We start from the raw sequence: 20,342 nt of genomic DNA on the forward strand, positions 1-20,342 counted from the left end.
CCCGCGATAAACGAGGGACTTACTTACGGACAACACATTCACAGTCATGTAAAAAAACAAATCAAAACAGTATTGAATAATGGAAGGTAAGCAGTTTGCGGTCCAAGCGGTTAATTCTATGATTCACAGCAAGATATTTACTCATCTGTCTCCACTACTCTGCTTATCCCCACCCGACATGTAAATGATGGAGCAGAGCCTCTGACTTTATGCATCTAATAAGTTGCAACTCTGACATCATTCAAAAACACAACTACTCCTTAATATTAAAACCTAACTCTTAAGGAAAAGACAAACACTTTTTTCTCTTACTCTTACATTAAATAGCATCTCTAACATTTTTATTTGTTGTTGCTGTAGTTGTGTGTTTGGCTATTTCAGCTACATGTACTGACAATAAAATTTGTTAATTTTTTTTAACTGTATTTTGTAGAAACTCACCATACAGGGTCCTAAAGCTAGCAGCGCAAGTCGGAGCAGGCTGGCGACCTGGTAACTGTGCTTGCCAAGCTGCAGGGCGAGCTGCAGACTCTGCCTGTAAGCCATGACAGCCTGAACCAGAAGGCCCTGGCTCCGATACACCTCAGCCAGCCACTACAGAGAAGGCAAGCACAAAGGCAGGACGAGTATTGATAATCAAAAACTGACATGAATTTGGAGATTTCTCAGAGTAAAGAAAGAAAAAAAAAATACAAAATTGTCACTTTATGATAAATGGTAACTGCTTTATTGTTACATTTCTAAACAACATGACCTCAGTATTTAGGCAAAGCTGTGATAATGATTTCAGGCCTTGCTTTGTAAGAAGTTCCATGAGTTTTCAGATTTACCGTCTAAAGATGTGAGTGAAAAGTGTCTTTATAAATTTGAACTGCTCTGTAATTCAAAAAGTGGTGCAGGCTTGATTTAAATGGACGCTACTTTCACTTACATGCCACGCTCCAAGGTTAGCGGAGTTCATCGCTACAGTTTTGTTGAGCTGCTCCAGGACGGGGTCTGGGAGGACAGCACCACCATCAGTCATGAGGAGGCGCTGACACTGAACCTGTCTCAGTGACAGCATCACTGCTGGGTGTTCAGGGGACACATTTAAAACCTGAAAATGTATCAGAGCTTTATTACACTGTTTGTTTCTCTTTCCACTGTGAAATATGTGTGTTTCATATTCCACCTGCATGCAGAGGGCCTCAGCCTGGTCCAGCTGTCCCTGCAGCATGAGACCTGTCACCGCCTGCTGCAACACCCAGCCTTCCAGAGACTGGGCTAGAGGGCGCTCTATCTCTTCCACATTATGCACTAGAAAATAAAAATAGTTCAGACTTAAACACTAAACCAGGGGTCTGCAACCTTCACGATCAAAAGAGCCATTTATGCGCATTTGTTCACTAAATTCAGTGTCTGGAGCCACAACAATCTGGCACAGCTGTGATCATCAACTGGTGGCCTGTGGACCACTTTAAGTTTCTTGGAGGGGGCTTTTCTGGCCAGTAGAGGTAACTTTTTAAAACTAAAAATATCAAATAGTTTTTAACATTTGTACATTTTAAGACAAAAGAAAAGACCAGATTGTTGCAAAGAAAAATACAGATTTTCACAATTTTGTAAATTTTTAAACAATGAACTACGCAGGCCTATGATTTTATTTTGTATTGTGGAAAAATTAAGTATCCTACTTTTCAGAGATAAAGCATAAAGTGGGTATGCATTACTCTTTGTCTTGTTCTACTATTTAAATGTTTGCAATAAAATAAAAAAATGTCAGGACGACTGTTAAAACAAACCTTTTTTATTTTAGTAGAACAACCAATAAAATTCAGTTTTATGTTAGTTTTGCTCAAAGCTTGAAAGAGCCGCTGTAGATGGACCAAAGAGCCACTTGTGGCTCCAGAGCTGCAGATTGCAGACCCCTGCACTAGACAGACAGGAAACAACACACACACACACTAAAAGGAGAAAAGTGAACCCACCTTTGTCAGAAACCACCGCCATGAGTGTACGCTCGAGTGACTGTCTGCGAGGAGCAGACCCAGAAAGATAACAGGAAGTGTTTTCAGTGTGACAGGCGGCCATTAATCCTGCCCATGTTGCTGGATCATCTGACGCGAGACAATCAGGTAGTTTTTTTTAGTTACAACTGTGCTTACAAGTATTGTTTTAAAGCAAGAGTTAGATTGCAATCTTCAGATATCAATGCTAGCTAATGTCATCATTTTCTGTTTAGTCTACCAGGACAGAGTAGTACGGCTCTCTGCATCGTCTTCAGGGCATTCCTCCGAGTGTCCTCTCCTGAGTGTCTCCCACTGGCCAGCTGGTTGACTCCGCTGTACAACAGCGCCCTCTGCAGTCACACAGACACAACAACATGCAGCATATTTCAGCTTCCAAAATATCTACAACTTATTTTTACTAAGTGCTTTTGACCTCACATTATAGGTTTAGGTAGAGCAAAAGTAATGAGAAAATGACATTAAATAAAAATCAAACAATAGGTTAAGAAAACGATACATTTACAAAAATAAATAAATTACATGGCTTTTACCTTTCCTTGGGTCATACTAGCAAGACAGGCAACATGACCTGCAACAGCACCACCCTATTACATACAGAAACAAAAAATACATTTCAAATACCTTTAACTGTCTCATAATGGATAAAAAATAATAATTATAAGCCTATACGTCAATATAAGTATATAATAAGTGGGACTGCTTAGTTACATGGATGTCAAAACACCATCTTTTCTGGGCTTGCGTTCAAGTTATTTGAACAGACTTACATTTGCCTTTCTAGGGTAGTACTGCGGTATCACTCTGGACAAAAGAGCCCAGAGAGATGGGTTTCCAGGATTCCTGTAAAACATATAGAAAAATTAGAGATGCTGTAAACAAAAGCTTTACATATCTGATATGTTGATCCAACTTAAAGATGCCATTGTTGAAAATTTAAAGGAGTGGAACAGAATCTCATACCTGCTTTTATTGGACCTTGATTTATGGTTGCCATTCATTGAAGCACAAATGTGCACAACACCAGCACAACCATTGGGTCATATCATTAATATTTAAACAGAATGTAGTTTGTAGTGTGAATGAGATGGATTTTTCCAGCAATAAACTTAATTTAGTGTTCCAACACAAGTTTGGATTTGTAGAAGCATATAAATATTTACTTAACTCATCCAATATAAATAAAAGCTAATAAATATTCTAACGTATAAAACTATATCCTATCATTTGCTTTATGAATTATAAATTTGTATGTTGTAATGTGATTTATTTTTTCCCTGTCAAGTGTTGTTTGATTAATAAATGCTTGTTTTAAAGTAGAACTGGGTTGCCATGAGGACGAGTGCATCAGTAGTACCTGTGCACAGCTCTGGAGGCTTCTCTTTGGACTGCGCTGTAATTGCCCTGAAGGGCCAGTAAGGAGCAGGTGAGCAGGCACTGCTGCTTCACAACACTCCCTGAAGCCGAACCTTGTTTTAGCAGCTCGGTCAGGGCGGCAGCAGCTAGCGTCGCATCACGGTGGACCAATCCCAAGGCGCATAAACACAGCAGAGACTCCGAGATTGGCTCCTTTAGCAACGAGCTATAAACACAGAGATCAGAAAGATTTATACGTGAATGATATTAATACAAAGAAAACAAGAATTTTCATTTACTTTTAAAAGAGTTCTTTGTGGCAATTGTGTTTTTGTGAAGCTTTGGCATGCCAGACTTGACAGTTTTCTGCCAAACAAGACTTTTTTAAATGCAAACATAATAATCTGTGAAAAGTAACTGCAGGACAAGAAAAGCACACAAAGCTGCTCTTGTCGAGTGGACTTACCATTTAAAGAGCAGAGTCTTGGCTAAATCGAGGTTGCCTTGCCTGTGCTGCAGCATCGCCAGAGCAGTCAATATGGAAGCTTTATCCTTCTCACTGGAAGCTACAGCCAAGGCCCGTTCATAGGCTACAGCAAACACAGAATACAATCCGCTCAGTGTGGCATGAAAACCATGTACAGTGTTTTCTGTGTATATGCCACTTCTTACTGCTGATGCTTTCAGGGAAGAGTCCTGCCCTGCAGTAGGTCAGAGCCAGCCCGACCAGGTCACTGAGGTCCTGCAGAGGAGTGGAGTTATATACCTGTACTGCCTCCTCCCACTGGCCTGAGTAACTGTAAAAAAACACAATTGTGCATACAAGTAATGGTCAAAACATACGGTGAGTATATGAGAAATAACTCAAATGCATCAGAAGAGAAAGTTACCATAAAGCCCGAGCATAGCTGCCCAGAGTAAAAGCCAGCTCTTCTGAAGAAGACATAGACTGAAGCAGCTCAACTGCTCTGAGAGGAGGATTAGAAAAAAAAACTAATTGAAAAGAATGTGTAAAATACATTTTTTAAACAAATTAAATTTATACCATATTTTCCGTCATGAATGTTGCTCTGCCCTATAAGTCGCGTCAGTCCAAATATGTCTAATAAAGTGGAAAAATCCATAAATATGTCGCTTCACCGTATACGTCGCATCTATTATGCGTCACCGCTGACAACCCAGAAATGTGGGCCGGTGTTGTGCCAAAAATCGATTGGCTGCCAAAGGTTGGCCGCGGGAGTGTGCACGGGAGGACTTTAACAAGAATTTAACAAGATTAACACTTAAAAATAATTATTTGTTTGCTCGAAATTATAGCAAAGGTGTATCTCAGTCTAACTTTTGCTTAATAAATGCACTTTAATGGTCAAATTAGCTGCATTTCGCTGGGGCGGTGCGGCGAAATGAAGCTGATTTGACGATTGCTCCGAGCGAGCTGGACAAATGCGGCATGCTATACTCCTCTGGTGCCATCTAGCGGCTGAAAAATGGTAGTGTTCTATATTTTCAGTCAGAATGAATGAAAACAGTCATATCTCAGCCAAAAATTGGTTATAAATATGGGGAAAAAAATCCATAAATACGTCGCTTCAGCGTATAAGTCGAAGGGCATGCAAATTGTGCAACAACAAAAAAAAACTGACTTATACAGCGCAAAATACGGTAATTTAAATATTTGTTGATACACTTTTTTGAGACAGTGAAGTCAGTTAGTGTGGTTTGTACCGCTGGTACGCCTGTAAGGCCTGCGTCTTCAGCTGCAGATGTTCATTCAGGTATCCCAGCATGATGAAGGCATCAGGGTCAGTCTGGATTCTCTCTGGTAGTAAAAGAAAGTTTGCATGATCCGTCTGACCCAACTCATCTCTGGTCCTGTGTTAACATAAGCACACTAATAAACGGTGTACCTGTGTACTTGCTGAGTGCCACCTGAGCAGCAGAGATTGCATTCATTTGTACTATATTGTAGCGGTACAGCTCAGTGTCTCTGTTACTCTTATCCAGCAGGGTGGAACAAACCCAGAAGGCGTAACCTTTCACACCCTCCATCTGTGACGGCGAAAACATTTGGTGACAACAGAGGAGGAGACAAGAAATACAGAGCATAAAATTATTTAGAAAACAAGATGAGGTTCAAGATTATAATATTACAAAATCCCTTTAAAGACAGATGCAAAAAGCTTTAAGCTGAAAATTGTGTGCGGTAAAAAAAAAGGTGAAGCACAGATTGTCATCCAGTTAATTGTTGGGTGTTGAGGTAGCAGTGGGGATGTCACATACATGTGTGCTGAGCTCAGTAGTGTGCCTGAAAAGATCCATAGTGTCATAGCTTCCCACACGTTCTGCTACCAGCGCCTGGTAGGATGACAGAAACGTTATAATTAACAGAGGGAAAGACGGAGGTAGAAAAAGAAACCTTACCAACACTAAACATTAATGTCACATCGCTTGCTATTAAACTAGTATCAACTGAAATATAAAAACAGACTTAATTATTACTTCCTAGTGAGCGGTTTGAAGTTAGTTGTGCGTGCACACAGCATGTCTTATGCTGTATGTGGATATTTCCTTATAACAGCAGTAATGTGTCTGGTATAACATTGTCTTCTGATGTCCTTACAAAGTACCTGTCCAATCCAACAGTTGACATAAAGTGGCTCCAAGGACTGAGCAACTTTGAAGGCCTCATGTGCAAGCTAAGAGAAGAAATACAAACATTTATTTTGTGAAAATATGAACCTTAAACATGAACATTAAAAGAGTAACCACATAAAGAGTGTGATTATACACACCTCTATATTGTCCTTCTTCAAATACAGGCTTCCAAGGTTTGTCCATGCAACTACATTCTGTGTAGAAATATATAAAAAAAAAAACTTCTGATATTTTCTTAAAATATTATTATTCTGATGTGCAAATGTGCAAAACATACATTTGGCTCTACTTGTATGGACTTTATGAAGCAATGCTGAGCCAGAGCAAAGTTCTCCAGACCTGATGTGACGAGACAGAATAATTGTATTTCTATTACAAAGACCAAGAAAAACAACCTAATCTACTATTTTAACCAAAAAATAATAAAGTCAAGGACAAGGTGAATCTGTAACAAAATCTTTGTTTCTTCTGAAAATATATTTGCACTATTTTTTAATACATGTTGTTACCTTTGTTCGTGGAGATCACTCCCAAGGCATTCCAGTAGCCGTGGTTCTCACTGTCCATCTTAATAGCCTTTTTTAAACACTGGACAAAAAAAAAAAAAAAAAAACACACACACAATATAATCTCTATTCCAGCCAACAATCAGGAAAACTGTTTTGTCCGATTCTTTGATCTACCTGCTGAGCTTTCTCTAAGTTCAGAGGCTGGGAGTCCTGTTCTCTCTCTGTAAGACAGGGCAGGCTGCTGGCCTGATGGTAATAGTTGAGGCCTAAATCGTGCCAAAGACTGGCAACCTCAGGCTTCAACTTCAAAGCATGAGCGTAGCACCTGTGACACAACCATACGCATTCACTGTCGTCATCTGTATGGAAGCGGTGTACAAGAACACGACGTGAAAATAATCCTGGTCGTACCTCTCACCAACTTTGAGCATCTCAGCCTGGTTAAGTATGTGATCTTGCGTGCTGGGATTTAAACCAGCCAACAAGGCTGGCACCAGAACTTCAGCCCTGTTCGGTGAAACAGTGGTGACAGCAGTGCACGCATCTCCCAGGAGTTTCCACAAGCAAGACAGGTCTGGTCGCAGCTTCGCAGCTCTGATGAGCACAGAAACGTGAACATAAGTAGAATCCAGTAACAAGAATAATGTAACACAATTTATTCAAGTCAAAACAGAAACATTATTTGCCTGAAGAGGTTTTGTATGGCTAACTGAATGAGGTCAACAGCTCCTCCATCTCTGCAGTCCCCCATTAAACTTTTTGCCAGAGACAACTGACACTCCCCAAGTCCTAAACAACAGAGCATACGAGCCAGAATAAACCTCCAAGTCTGAATAAATAAACAGTCTAATAGGTGTGTCAATGAAGTTATTAAATGTGGTGCATTTCAAAGCTGCTACCTTTAAGAGCAGGAACGTAATCCTGCTTGGTTGTGATTTGGAGGTACTCTGCCGCTGCCTCTTTGAACTTGCCCAGAGTCTGTTTGATAGCAGCGGCCTGGTAGACGCTGTAGATGGAGCTGGGCTGAAGCTGATGGGCCTTACCAAATGCCTTCAGAGCTGCTGTGAAGCTCCGCCGGTTTAAGTAAGCCTCACCTAAACATTCCCAGCACACCCAGTCCTCAGGGTCTGCTCTCAAAGCTGCCTGCAAACTACAACAAATATGCAAAGGATCAACAATAATCTCTCACTTACAAATGGTAACACATGTTATCAATTCAATTTGTAAATTAATTTCAAATTCTTACTCAGCTATGGCCTTTTGATGTTCTCCGACCTTCAGGTAGTACAGGCCTCGTCTCATCCAGGCCCACTTAGCTGAGCCTGGAGTAGCTTTCTCGATCACTGACAGAAGTATCACTAAAGCGTTGTCCTGTGGTGTTTAGGGAAGATGAAAGCAGGTACAAAAATAAAAACACAAAGAAACAAAAAGAGGCTTTAACACTACACAAGCACAAAGCAAAGAACACAACTAATTTTCTGAAAATTGTGTTATTTCCTCTCACCATATCCCCCTGTCCCATACTGAGATCTACAGCAGCAGCTCCAGACTCAGCATCATCGCTGTTCAGCTGAAAAGCCTTCTTGTAGCAGCCTTGTGCACGACCGTTATCATTTGCCACCTCGCGGTAATAATGCCCCAGGTAGCGAAAAGCACAGCCCAGGTTTGGATCCAACTTTGCAGCCTGAAAATGATCAAAAGAAGCTCGAACTTACAGAGCACATTGCTTTAAGACCAAAGACACGGTGAGGTTTCCTCGAGTACAAGACTTTTATACAATGAACTATGAACGCTTCAGAGCTTAAGGGGGGTGCTTTTCACATCAAAACAGACGCCGTAGAGACAATCAATAATGAAACAAAACCTTAATAACTACGAAACTAACCTTTAATAGGTGCGTGTGTGCTTTGCTTCGATCTTTCCGGGTCTCCGCCTCCATGTCCCAGTAGAGTTTTCCAAGCAGGAAATAATATTCTCCGCTGTCTGGGCTCTGACTAGCAGCTTTTAGGAAACTAAACAACAAAAGTACAAGAGGGGGGAAAAAATGTTTCCAAGTTTTTGCTGAACAATTAAGACTGTTTAGTTCAAGAGAGCAAAATGTCATAAAAAGGGCACAGGAAATGTGTTTTTGTTTCTACCTCTGCTCTGCCAGCTGCAGCTGACCTTCAGCTAAATGCAGCCGTCCTCTTAATGCTGATCCCTGGGCCAGGTTTGAATTTGAGGCCTCAAGCTCTGACAACAGCTATTAAAAACACAATTTAATTGGCACCACAATATCTCTGACTGATCCAAATTGACCTCACACTGTCATTTAAAACATCTGACGGATGTGCTTCATATATAAAAACAAATGAATGCAGTACAAAAGATTTCAACCTTGAGGGTTTGATCAAGCTGTCCTTTGTTAAGAAACGAATGTCCTTTAAAGACTAATAGCACAGGGTCTTTCTCAGCTTCAGGAATCTAAAACAAAGAACAAAAAGCACAACATTTTCATTTTATTTAGTGATACTGAGCTACACTGCAAATCAACAGAAGTATTTCTATGTTTACACCAAAATATATTTATATTAAATACAAAATCAACAGTTAACGGCAATATTACTTCAAGTGCTCTCTTGTTTTATTAATTCAGTTGACAATAAAGACATGCAGAATGATTTTGTCATGTTTTAAGAAAAGTGGATCAAGTTGATGTCTTCAAGTTTTAACAAACCGATTCAAATGAGATGCCATTTGCAAAAACGACATGTTTTTTTTTAAGTCTCACACTGTTTTTAGTGAAGAGAACAACTTTAATATAATCTACCCATACAATACTGATAAAAACAGAACATTTATCAATCACCTGTGAAAAAGTCTCAATAGCCTCATCAGCAGCCCTCTCTCCTCCGCTTCTCACTAAAGCCTCCAGCTTCAGTCTCAGCAGTTTGTCCTTCAGCTTTATGTCTTCAGATGTACAAACATCCAGTCCTAACACAAACAAATCTTTGAGACAAACACTACAACTGTCCGTAAAGACATTTGTCCCTTCATAAACTTTGACGGTGTTTAAGTCTTTTTACATTCAACTGGAAATATTCTCCTGGAAGAGGGATTCGTGTTGACCCCTGACAGGTAAAGTAACAGTGTAATAATTAGCGAGGAGACCCTGCATCTTGATTTTTACAAGAACAAAAAAGACATCGTCTTTGGCAGTTTTGCAGCAAAATCACACTCCTATAATTTGGACAGACTTTTTACATAATCTGTTGATCAGCGTAAATTAAATCCAGTAAAACACACCTTGTGAGCAGGATGTAGCACTATCAGAGTATCTGTGTAATTTCATCTGAGCCTCAGCCAGATTGTACCATCCTGTTGATAAGCTCCTTTTCTTTAGCCCTGAGATTCAGAACAGATTAACATCAACAACAAATATGAACAATCACAGACGACATTAAGTCAGTACATGGTGTTTAGATGTGTTTTGCACAAACAGCAGACTGTATGATTTGTTACGGTGAAAACTAGCCTTGCTCCAGGTCGTCAATGGCTTCTTTATACCTCCCTTCCAGAAGGGCTTTGGTACCCCGGCCCAAGCGACCAAGCCCACTGTTGGGAGCCACTTCCAAAAGACGGGTAAAACAACTTACTGCATCCTCATCCATGTTATCTTCAAAGGAAAATATACAATTGAATAAAAGTGAATGAGTATTTCATAAGCATGTTTCCTGCAGGTATAGGTTTAGTATTCAAAATGTTAATTCTCACAATATGCCACAGTTTTTAAAAAGAAATATGCTAATTAGTTTGTATTCGTGGTTCTTTTCCAGGTTGGGCTGGTTAGAAATGAGAACACTGTGAATGTGACACTGAATATGACAATAGAAGTGTTAGAAGACACAAGTCACAAATCAGTGTGGAACTTTTATCTGTGATGATTTAATCACATTAATATGACATCTGCTCTGCCATTGTTTCTTTTATATTATGTACAATGTTTGCAGAGCATTTCTTTCATACAAACACCTAAAATCCCACATTTGTTTTAGCTTTAAGACTGAAATATGCTAGATAGTACTACTTTTAAACCCAGAACGTAGTGTTTATAAACTCTTACTTGAATTTCCATGTTTGCATTGTTGTACAATATATGGGTGACTGCATTTGTTATAATGCTTGTTTTGCCTCAGATAGTATAAATATTGAAGTTTTGGGGGGTTAGCTGGGTTTAGTTAGTATTTCTATGTTGTGTAAAAGCATGAATGATGGGAACACAAATTCAAAAGGAAGGGTGTGATTGAATAAGTTATTCCACCTTCATATACAAACCGGATTCCAAAAAAGTTGGGACACTAAACAAATTGTGAATAAAAACTGAATGCAATGATGTGGAGGTGCCAACATCTAATATTTTATTCAGAATAGAACACAAATCACAGATCAAAAGTTTAAACTGAGAGAATGTATCATTTTAAGGGAAAAATCTGTTGTTTCCAAATTTCATGGCGTCAACAAATCCCAAAAAAGTTGGGACAAGTCCATTTTTACCACTGTGTGGCATCCCCCCTTCTTCTTACAACACTCAACAGACGTCTGGGGACAGAGGAGACCAGTTTCTCAAGTTTAGAAATAGGAATGCTCTCCCATTCATGTCTAATACAGGCCTCTAACTGTTCAATCGTCTCGGGCCTTCTTTGTCGCACCTTCCTCTTTATGATGCGCCAAATGTTCTCTATAGGTGAAAGATCTGGACTGCAGGCTGGCCATTTCAGTACCCGGATCCTTCTCCTACGTAGCCATGATGTTGTGATTGCTGCAGAATGTGGTCTGGCATTATCGTGTTGAAAAATGCAGGGTCTTCCCTGAAAGAGATGACGTCTAGATGGGAGCATATGCTGTTCTAGAACCTGAACATAGTTCTCTGCATTAATGGTGCCTTTCCAGACATGCAAGCTGCCCATGCCACAAGCGCTCATGCAACCCCATACCATCAGTGATGCAGGCTTCTGAACGGAGCGTTGATAACAACTTGGGCTATCCTTGTCCTCTCTGGTCCGGATGACATGGCGTCCCAGTGTTCCATAAAGAACTTCAAATCGTGACTCATCTGACCACAGAACAGTCTTCCATTTTGCCACACTCCATTTTAAATGACCCCTGGCCCAGTGCAAACGTCTGAGCTTGTGGAGCTTGCTTAGAAATGACTTCCTCTTTGCACTGTAGAGTTTCAGCTGGCAACGGCAGATGGCACGGTGGATTGTGTTCACTGACAATGCTTTCTGGAAGTATTCCTAAGCCCATTCTGTTATTTCCTTGACAGTGACATTCCTGTTTGAGGCGCAGTGATGTTTAAGGGCCCGGAGATCACGAGCATCCAGTAGAGTTTTACGGCCTTGACCCTTACGCACAGAGATTGTTCCAGATTCTCTGAATCTTTTGATGATGTTATGCACGGTTGATGATGATAACTTAAAAGTCTTTGCTATTTTATGCTGGGTAACACCATTCTGGTATTGCTGCACTATCTTTCTGCGCAACAATGGTGGAATTGGTGATCCTCTTACCATCTTGGCTTCTGAGAGACACTGACACTCTGAGAAGCTCTTTTTATACCCAGTCATGTTGTCAATTGACCTAATTAGTGTTAATTGGTCTTCCAGCTGTTCGTCATATGCTCAATTTCCTTTTTCCAGCCACTTATTGCTACTTGTCCCAACTTTTTTGGGATTTGTTGACACAGTGAAATTTTGAATGAACACATTTTTCCTTTAAAATGTTACATTTACTCAGATTAAACTTTGATCTGTCATCTATGTTATATTACGAATAAAATATTGACATTTGCCATCTCCACATCATTGCATTCATTTTTTATTTACAATTTGTTTAGTGTCCCAACTTTTTTGGAATCCGGTTTGTACAAAGCATTATCTAATGTGTTTTTGCAATTTAACAGCGTCTTACTTGTTTTGATGTAGTGATGGCAAAGAGCCTTAAGGGGATAAGTTTGGTTTGGGTAGAGTGATATCATGGACTGACATGCTTCTTTCATTTTGGCTTCTTCGTGTGGCAGCTGCAGTAGGAGCACATCATAACAAACAAGTCATTTATCAAAGAACTTTCAACAAATAATGAGGTGATCTATTTTGTTGAACGTGGAAAGAGAAGAGCTTTACATGTATAGGATGATGAAACGGGTTTAGCAGTGAAAATAAAACTTACTTTAGAGAGATAGTTAACATAACCAGCTGAGAGCTTCTTGTGCTCCTCTCCAGGTACAGGCTCCATGAGAATCATGGCTTTCTCAAAAGCTGTGATTAACTGAGGATCACAACAGAAATCCAAAAAAGCAACATGTTCTTTGTCAGTAGGGAAACCCCAAAAAAAAAGAAATTCCACAAAATAACTCATTTTTGCTATAATTTCTAATGTTTACAGTAAATTAGATTAAAAATTAAGGATTTGTATGCATTGAACATAAAAGAAACAAAGTATTGAAAACTGTTGAGGAAATCTTACATGTTGCTGAGTTTCATTGTCTTGCTCCTCCTCATTAATGCACTCTGAAAGAAGCTCAATCATTTTATGCAATAGCTGCACTAATTCTTTCTTATCCACGCCCTCTTCCTCCTTCAGCTGAACAAGCTGCAGCCAAACCTTTGCCAACTGTGCACAAACACATGCAAACAAAAAATAAATACATGAGAAAAAGCTTTCATTCTTTTATATTTTAATCTTGCATGTTTAGTTTTAAACTTACAAACCTTCAAATATTCCCTGTCAGACTGATAAATATCCGACAGCTTTTTGACCACTTCATAACATTTGTTTTTATCGGACCTGTGGAAAAAATGTAAAAAAAAACAAAACACAGCAATTCATTGATAACGAAAACAGCTGGAATTACAAAACTCCTTTCATCCCTTACCAAGCAGCCACACACACATTAACAGTCTGTGGAAAGTTTAATGTAGTCTGGTAAATAAGATCTTACCTTGCATACAGCTCAACTAGTTTCTGGTAGGCGTTAGGCAGCTCAACTTTAAAATCCCACTGGTCCGTCTTTTCATAAAGATTTGCTAAGCCCTGCAAAAAAATGTAAACGTGAAGCAAGTACTAAACAGAAGATAAAGATGTATCAATATTAAAGATTGCCCTGCAAATAATGCATCTTTATTTTTACAGGTAAACACAATAAGACAGTCTTGCCCTCAAGAAGACATTTTCTTAAGTTGCAAATGGGCATAATTTGATTGATCCCATTACTATGCAGCTACATTTTTACCAAAATTGCATACAACATTCAAGGGTGATTTAGGATCCCTACAAAGACCAGAACCATACCTGCCAGGCCAGCAGCTGCCCTGGCTCCAGCTCCACTGCTTTTTTATAGGCTGCCTGGGACTGATCTGGCTGCTCCAGCTCACTGGCTGCCAGGCCAATGAAAACCCATGCATTGTAATTGTTCTTGTCAAGTTTCAGAACAGCCTGAAATCACATTGAAAGAGTGAAGAATTAGCTACCAGACCATCTTCCTCCCAGTAAACAAATACACACCAGGAGACATTACTGACTCCTTACCTTGCAGTGCTTCAAAGCCTCCTTGAATTCCTTGTTTTTGATGGCCTCCTTGGCACTTTTCAGTGCGGCTTTCACTTCTTTATTAGACATCTTTTTAACAGGACAAAGAAGATATTTAAAGGAAAAGATGTGACACTGTGAAGTAATTCCAATCAGTCAGTCACCGACTAGTCTTTTCTACATCACTCCCATTCAACTCACTGTTGATTTGAATCAAGTCTGACCCTACTAGATGAAAGTTTTCTAATGAATTAAAACTGTTTCTGTTTTTGTACCTTCAAATCCACTCTGTACAGGTTATTTACCAAACTTAAAAAGTGAGGCAGATCAGCTAGTAAATCAGTACAATTAGCATTAGCATGCATGTTACGCAGAATCAATACTTAAAAACTGGTGAAAATTATTATTTTATAAAATACGCCATTTTTTTTTCAACAGCGCCGAGAAAGCTGTAATTACTGTAGATTTTTTTTAAAAATGCATGTAACAGTGGGAATTACTTACTGTTTATGTTTTTCAATTGTACTGCACTTCCCGGAGGAAGCGGAAGTAAACGAGTGCCACGCCGCTGTATTTTCAAAATAAAACAACTTCCGGTCCCTTTACAGCTCCATAGTAAAAAAAAAATAATAATAATAATTTGAAAAAAAATTGTATTAGTTTTACAAAATATGAGTAGAATAGGAGAAGTCTGTAATATTTCACACATTTTAACACAATTACAGAGTTTACCACACATAATGATATGTAACTTGTCTGTGCTGTTGATTATTTATGCTGCTGATCTCTTATGCAGCTGTTTTCATATCCATCTAATCACTACAGACTCATGTTTGGGCTGCTGTTATACCGTATTATTTTACATTATTAGTGTTTAGTGTATATCTTAAATCTTTTGGCATATTGTTTAGCGTATATTAGATCCTTATGTAACCAATACTGTTTTTTATATTTTTGGGTGTAACCGGGACCTTGAGTACACTATTTCGTTCCATCTCATGTTCCACATGTGAAGTGAATGACAATAAAGAAAATTGAGCATATATTTGTGTATGTAAGGAGATAGCTTAGGGTTGTGCTACAAATTCTTGCTTTATTATACATTGATAACTGCAGAGATTGCCACAATTACCAGGCCTATGATGTTCTACTTTTGATTAAATCAAGACTTCTATTAAGACCAATGTAGATTATTTCAAGCGAGAATAAAAATTATTTTAGTTAATATTTTTTAAGTTTGTAATGTATTGCATTTCAAGCTTTTGTTAAAAAGTAACATAAGAAAATGACAGTTTTGTTGTAAAATAAACGCCTCATTGCAAATGAGTGTTTGCATGTTGTTTAATAAAGATTCAGTTTAGCAGTTTTTGATTTAAGTACACTACATTTCATACTGACCCAATAATCCACATGCATGTGCACACACACCTATAGATTAGCAGATTGCCTGCCACAATGTGTTTAAGTGTTAAGACATTTTGACTTGGGGTTTGGGAAGCTGGAAACATCCCGACAATCTTTGGATATGACGAAAACGGCTCGTTCTCCTGAGTCGCTCAAAAAAAGCATAAGAATTTATCTCATTACATGTTTCACATACTAATTTCATGTCAGGGAAGACTCTTGAAAATGAGTCCTCTGACTCATTGAGACTAGCCTGTATAAATAAAGGTTGAATGAATGAGTAAAAAGACAGTCATGAGAAAGCCCTATCTGGAAGTTCATGCTGAAAAGTTTGTACAGATCAGGAAAAACGTCAAACATTTGACCAACTTGTGAGTATAAAAACATTATAAAATGTGCAAATCTCAAAATGGTTATTGGTAACCGTCTAACCTGTTAGATTAAAAAAAACAAAACAGTTTAATCATTCCAGCTAATTAGAATGAACAAGTCAAAGTGAACATCCTTAAATCAAACTCTAAAATGTTGCTGAGGAGTTACTCAGCCACTCGTCAATGGCTCTCTCGTTGGCAAATACATCCTTCTGCCAATCCATGTGCCACCTGAGGTTAGCAATGACCTGGCTATAGTTTCTCCCCAAACTGTCCCTCCACGCAGTAAATGCTTCTTTATTGTAGAGATGAACGGCTTTGGACACTTCTGGGTAGTCTACGATGCTGCGCAACAGCTTGTCCAGATGAGCCTGCACATGTGGGAATTTGTGAACCACGTTGTAAAGTTCATCCTCGTCCCGTGTAATGTCTAAAATGGAGGAACAGAGAACAGGCATGAAATCTTTATTATGTCAGCTTCACAAAAACGCATGTAGGAAAAGTGTTTGTAGCTTAACGCACTAAAAAGTTGTGGGGGAATACTGAGTCCATCTGCATAGGCAATATATTTCCAGTGGCCAACTCGAAGCATATATGTCGAGGCATTTGCATTGCAGCCGTGATATTCACTCAGCACCCAGTCAGAATGTGGCCTCTTGGACAAATCACTGGACGTGGAGATCAGAGGCAGGAGGGAATGACCGCTTAGCTCACCTGGAGCTGAAATACCAGCAAGCTCTGCAAAACAAAGAAAGAAAGACGTGACGAGTGGCGGAGTCACTCCTCTACAACATTTTAGAGCTCGCTTGGTATCGTCATCGTTGAATATTTCTACACAACGGCAAAGTTTGTGCTCTGCATTTAACCCATCGCATGGAGATACACCCAGGTGGAGCAGCGGGCAGCTATGTTTTTTCATTCATTCAACCTTTATTTATACAGGTCAGTCTCTATGAGACACGATGACTCATTTACAAGAGAGATTTGTTCAAAACAAACAACATATAAAGTACAGACAACAATAAACTACAGTAAAAATGCAACTACGATAAAAGTAGTGTTATAAAACAATAAATCAAGGTGCCATAAGACAAATGAGCGTCCGGGGAGCATTTAGGGATTGGGTGTCTTTTTATTATTAACAATCTTTATTTAATCAGGCAAATCCCAGTGAGATCATTGCAAGGGAGGCCTGGGCCTGAAAACAGTCTAACATGCATGTTTTTGTCTGTGTGAGGAAACCGGAGTACCCGGAGAAAACGCACGCAAGCACGAGAAGAACATGCAAACTCCGCACAGAAAGACCCCAGGTCCAACCGGGGATTGAACTCAGGACCTTCTTGCTGTGAGGCAACAGTGCTAACCACTGAGCCATTGTCCTGTCTTGCTAAAGGACACCACAGCATGTGGGCATGGCGGGGAGTTGAACCTGTAACTTTCTGGTCCCAAGTCAGCTGCCCTACCACTGCACCACAGGCCCTCCGTAAAACTTTATTTCCTAGGTCATGTTAGCCAACATGTACCGGTATACACAGCTTTTTCCTTCTTCTTCTACTTCTTTCAGCTGCTCCCTTCTTCAGGGGTCGCCACAGTGAACTAACTCGCACGAAGACTTAGCAATTGTTTTTACGCCGGATGTCCTTCCTGACGCAACCACAGACCAGTGAGCTACCACAGCCCTCTGTGTGGAGCAGAGAGCTGCTGTCTAAGGTGCTCGGGGGAGTTAAGGGCCTTGCTCAGGGGTCCAGTGTGGGGCAAATGAGGGTGGAGGCAGCAGTGAGTGAATCACCTTCCCCACCCATATTTTGATGTTGTCGGTTCAGGGAGTCGAACCGGCAACCATCCAGTCACAGGCCCACCTTCTCTAACTTCTGCACCACCACTTTGGTAACAGCTTCTGTTTTAAAAGCGCTTTATAAACAAAGTTGACTTGACTTCCTCAAGCTTTTTTTTTTTTTTTTTTTTAAAACACAGTTTTCCTTACCCAGTACAGTGGGATAGAGATCAACCAGGGACACGAGGTGGTCGACCTGCAGGCCAGACGTCAGCCCGGGCCCCATGATGAGCAGGGGGACACGGGAACTGCCTTCAAACATTGACATCTTGTAGAACTGCCGGTGCTCCATGGCGAGCTCTCCGTGGTCAGCGGTAAAAACCAGGACAGTGTTGTTAAGCAGGCCAGTCTCTCTCAGAGCTGAAACCACCTGACCTGGTGAGGCAGGAACAGAGACGTTGAGAACAGGATGATAAGCGTAACCTCAACTTTAACAGTTTGAGAGTACACAGGAAATAGATATTAAGTAACGTTCAAGTAATGACAGTGGGAAATGTATCGTCACTCGCTCACTTTAAAGTGAATTTTTCATCCTGCTGTAAGGCAAAAGCTGCAGAAAGCCTGTTTTTTTTTTAACTGATACCTAATTAGTGTCACATTTAAATACATTTTGCTCGTTTGTGTTATTAATTATGACGTTATTATAAACGTAAAACCTTTTTATTTTTCATTTGATCATCATCAAATGATCTAATGTACTCTCCCAAGACTGTTCAAATGACTGGCAACATAAACTAATGAAAGTTTTATTATAAACAATATTTGCTATACCTGAATAAGAATTGGGAAACCTTACTTTGTTGATTTGTTTGGGAATTTTTGTGTTTTACAGAAATTGACACACATAGTTGAGATCTTGCAAAATGCTGTTTTTTTTAAATAATGGTTAATTTTTAATGCTGTCGTGGTGAATCATAGCAAAAGCTGCTGTTATCTTTTTCTCTTAAGTGGATATCTTACTAAGTCAACTGAGTCTTCAAATCCCACCATCCTCTTGCAGTAAACTAACCCAGCATGGCATCAGCTTCAGCGCACATGGCGTAATAGAAAGTTCGGATGCTTTTGACCTCCTCCTCGGTGAAAGCACCGCTGCAGTTTTTGGTGAAGGTGGAGTAGAAGTCAACCGGGTGCATGGCAGACAGAGGCAGCCATTTAGGAACAGAGACGAGCTCAGAAGACACCTACATGTATGGGAAAACAGACAGCAGTGATTTAGTAACCTGCTCAAGGTCATTCTGGTTAAGCGTGCAAAATAAATTAAAAAGGTATACCTTTGAGAGCCAGTACGGTGAGCTGCGGAAGGTGGAACCTCCAGCTGTCAACCCGAGAGACTTGGTCCGGTAGGGGTGAGGCAAATTGAGGCCGAGGTAAAAAGCAAAGGGCTCGTGCAAAACTGCGCCCATCTGGCGGATCCACTGCGCTGCTTCGTCTGTGTTTTTCCAATCTTCTGTGGAAATTCTTACAGTCGACATGTTCCCGACGAGCTCGGAAACGGGCCGGCCCTCTTGGCGTAGGAGGAACTGAACATCTCGTGTCCACGCTTCAACACGATTACTTCAGCGGATCCCAAAAAAAATAAATAAACCAAATAAACACGTAAGGACCAAAGACGCTCAAACACACAGTTCATTCATGCTGAATACTGTAACACCAACAGTTTGTTTCAGGACGTGGGTGTATATGTTAAATGAACGCAAAATGAAAAAGATCTGAGATAAAGACTCAGTCGTACAGACCTACTGACCTAAGAGAGTGACCCCCTGAAGTATAATCCACCTTGCCCATTATCTTGGTGTGATATCCGTTCCTCCCCAGCAAATCCATCCATGTGGTCACATTTGCATCCAAGCATTTGTAGTTGTTCCAAGACTGAGTGAGGTGGACAAACTGACCGCTCCACATGGCTGGGAGGAAGAAAATGTTAACACCAGCAATAAAACATCTTCGAAGCATAAAACTCATGTTGTTTAACGTGTACCTGCTCTGGAAGGGCAGCAGATGGGTGAGTTAGTGTAGGCATTAAGGAAGGTGGACCCAAGCTCCCTCAGGTAGTTTATGTATGGAAGATGGACAACTTTCCTGCCAGGATCAAAGGATATTCGCCCATCCTCATGACACACACACGCACACACACATTAAACCAAAAAGACCAACACCCTGTGGGAAAGCTGCACAATAATATCATGACGTCATAAGCTGACGTTCAATAAAGCCAAATGAGATATCAAGCAGAAAGCTTTACTTTCTCATACTTACAAACGCATCACTCATCACCATGACGATGTTTGGTCTGGAAACGTTTTGGCCAAAACTTTCACCAAAGTTTTGGCACAAGAGAATGAGCACCAACATCAAAATGTCCATGCTTTCCATTCACTTCAAACCATTTTAATAATTTTCTGGTGTAAAAAACATTACTGATAGTAAATGCTGCTTGCAAACTGGTGAGATTCGTCGGTAAACACTGTCTCTAAATCAAAAGCTGATTTCTGCGGAAATCAGCTGCTTCCTGATGACGCTTTCAAAATAAGAGCATGGTCTTGTGAACTGTCCAGGAACACAAATAGAATATTATTTGTTAAAAGCCCGGGTATGAACATAAATAAACACTGATATTAAAATTTGTTTGAAAAAATAAATT

General features: G+C 40.0%; 2 protein-coding genes across 2 annotated transcripts in view; both read right to left on the minus strand.

Annotated features, from left to right (window-relative positions):
• ttc37 (tetratricopeptide repeat domain 37) overlaps nucleotides 1-14,654 on the minus strand; it is a 32,371-nt gene extending 17,717 nt beyond the window's left edge. The window contains exons 1-38 of the mRNA XM_037680665.1: nucleotides 14,597-14,654; nucleotides 14,093-14,182; nucleotides 13,856-13,999; nucleotides 13,506-13,597; nucleotides 13,276-13,351; nucleotides 13,031-13,177; nucleotides 12,734-12,832; nucleotides 12,476-12,584; nucleotides 10,041-10,181; nucleotides 9,812-9,910; nucleotides 9,375-9,499; nucleotides 8,903-8,989; nucleotides 8,665-8,768; nucleotides 8,412-8,538; nucleotides 8,031-8,210; nucleotides 7,773-7,897; nucleotides 7,426-7,676; nucleotides 7,213-7,315; nucleotides 6,938-7,120; nucleotides 6,701-6,851; nucleotides 6,527-6,605; nucleotides 6,295-6,356; nucleotides 6,155-6,211; nucleotides 5,990-6,058; nucleotides 5,643-5,717; nucleotides 5,270-5,411; nucleotides 5,088-5,181; nucleotides 4,253-4,330; nucleotides 4,035-4,159; nucleotides 3,829-3,952; nucleotides 3,364-3,588; nucleotides 2,777-2,849; nucleotides 2,540-2,593; nucleotides 2,227-2,338; nucleotides 1,968-2,096; nucleotides 1,172-1,296; nucleotides 932-1,096; nucleotides 442-594 (exon numbers count right to left, since the gene is read on the minus strand). Of these exons, the coding sequence (XP_037536593.1) occupies nucleotides 442-594; nucleotides 932-1,096; nucleotides 1,172-1,296; nucleotides 1,968-2,096; nucleotides 2,227-2,338; nucleotides 2,540-2,593; nucleotides 2,777-2,849; nucleotides 3,364-3,588; nucleotides 3,829-3,952; nucleotides 4,035-4,159; nucleotides 4,253-4,330; nucleotides 5,088-5,181; nucleotides 5,270-5,411; nucleotides 5,643-5,717; nucleotides 5,990-6,058; nucleotides 6,155-6,211; nucleotides 6,295-6,356; nucleotides 6,527-6,605; nucleotides 6,701-6,851; nucleotides 6,938-7,120; nucleotides 7,213-7,315; nucleotides 7,426-7,676; nucleotides 7,773-7,897; nucleotides 8,031-8,210; nucleotides 8,412-8,538; nucleotides 8,665-8,768; nucleotides 8,903-8,989; nucleotides 9,375-9,499; nucleotides 9,812-9,910; nucleotides 10,041-10,181; nucleotides 12,476-12,584; nucleotides 12,734-12,832; nucleotides 13,031-13,177; nucleotides 13,276-13,351; nucleotides 13,506-13,597; nucleotides 13,856-13,999; nucleotides 14,093-14,182 (4,374 nt within the window). The 5' untranslated portion in view covers nucleotides 14,597-14,654. The remainder of the gene's footprint in view (nucleotides 1-441; nucleotides 595-931; nucleotides 1,097-1,171; nucleotides 1,297-1,967; nucleotides 2,097-2,226; nucleotides 2,339-2,539; nucleotides 2,594-2,776; nucleotides 2,850-3,363; nucleotides 3,589-3,828; nucleotides 3,953-4,034; nucleotides 4,160-4,252; nucleotides 4,331-5,087; nucleotides 5,182-5,269; nucleotides 5,412-5,642; nucleotides 5,718-5,989; nucleotides 6,059-6,154; nucleotides 6,212-6,294; nucleotides 6,357-6,526; nucleotides 6,606-6,700; nucleotides 6,852-6,937; nucleotides 7,121-7,212; nucleotides 7,316-7,425; nucleotides 7,677-7,772; nucleotides 7,898-8,030; nucleotides 8,211-8,411; nucleotides 8,539-8,664; nucleotides 8,769-8,902; nucleotides 8,990-9,374; nucleotides 9,500-9,811; nucleotides 9,911-10,040; nucleotides 10,182-12,475; nucleotides 12,585-12,733; nucleotides 12,833-13,030; nucleotides 13,178-13,275; nucleotides 13,352-13,505; nucleotides 13,598-13,855; nucleotides 14,000-14,092; nucleotides 14,183-14,596) is intronic.
• Nucleotides 14,655-16,013: 1,359 nt separating this feature from the next.
• On the minus strand, nucleotides 16,014-20,074 carry arsk (arylsulfatase family, member K). Its single transcript, XM_037680494.1, has 8 exons — nucleotides 19,958-20,074; nucleotides 19,680-19,809; nucleotides 19,446-19,605; nucleotides 18,973-19,255; nucleotides 18,711-18,882; nucleotides 17,852-18,076; nucleotides 16,390-16,605; nucleotides 16,014-16,297 (listed from the first exon to the last, which is right to left on the minus strand). Exons 1-8 carry the CDS (start codon nucleotides 20,072-20,074, stop codon nucleotides 16,014-16,016), a joined length of 1,587 nt encoding a protein of 528 aa, XP_037536422.1.
• Between the last annotated feature and the right edge of the window lie 268 nt (nucleotides 20,075-20,342).

Source organism: Nematolebias whitei, chromosome 8 (assembly GCF_014905685.2).
Source record: "Nematolebias whitei isolate Nwh7 chromosome 8, NemWhi1, whole genome shotgun sequence".
NCBI lineage: Eukaryota > Metazoa > Chordata > Actinopteri > Cyprinodontiformes > Rivulidae > Nematolebias > Nematolebias whitei.

Bases quoted from the DNA above. Each gene is read 5' to 3' on its own strand.
- arsk (XM_037680494.1), bottom strand. From the start codon at position 20,074: ATGGAAAGCATGGACATTTTGATGTTGGTGCTCATTCTCTTGTGCCAA. The intron at 19,606-19,679 runs GTACACGTTAAA...TCTTCCTCCCAG, and splicing joins CTGCTGCCCTTCCAGAGCAG to CCATGTGGAGCGGTCAGTTT. The intron at 16,606-17,851 runs GTAAGGAAAACT...TTTGTTTTGCAG, and splicing joins TCTCTATCCCACTGTACTGG to AGCTTGCTGGTATTTCAGCT.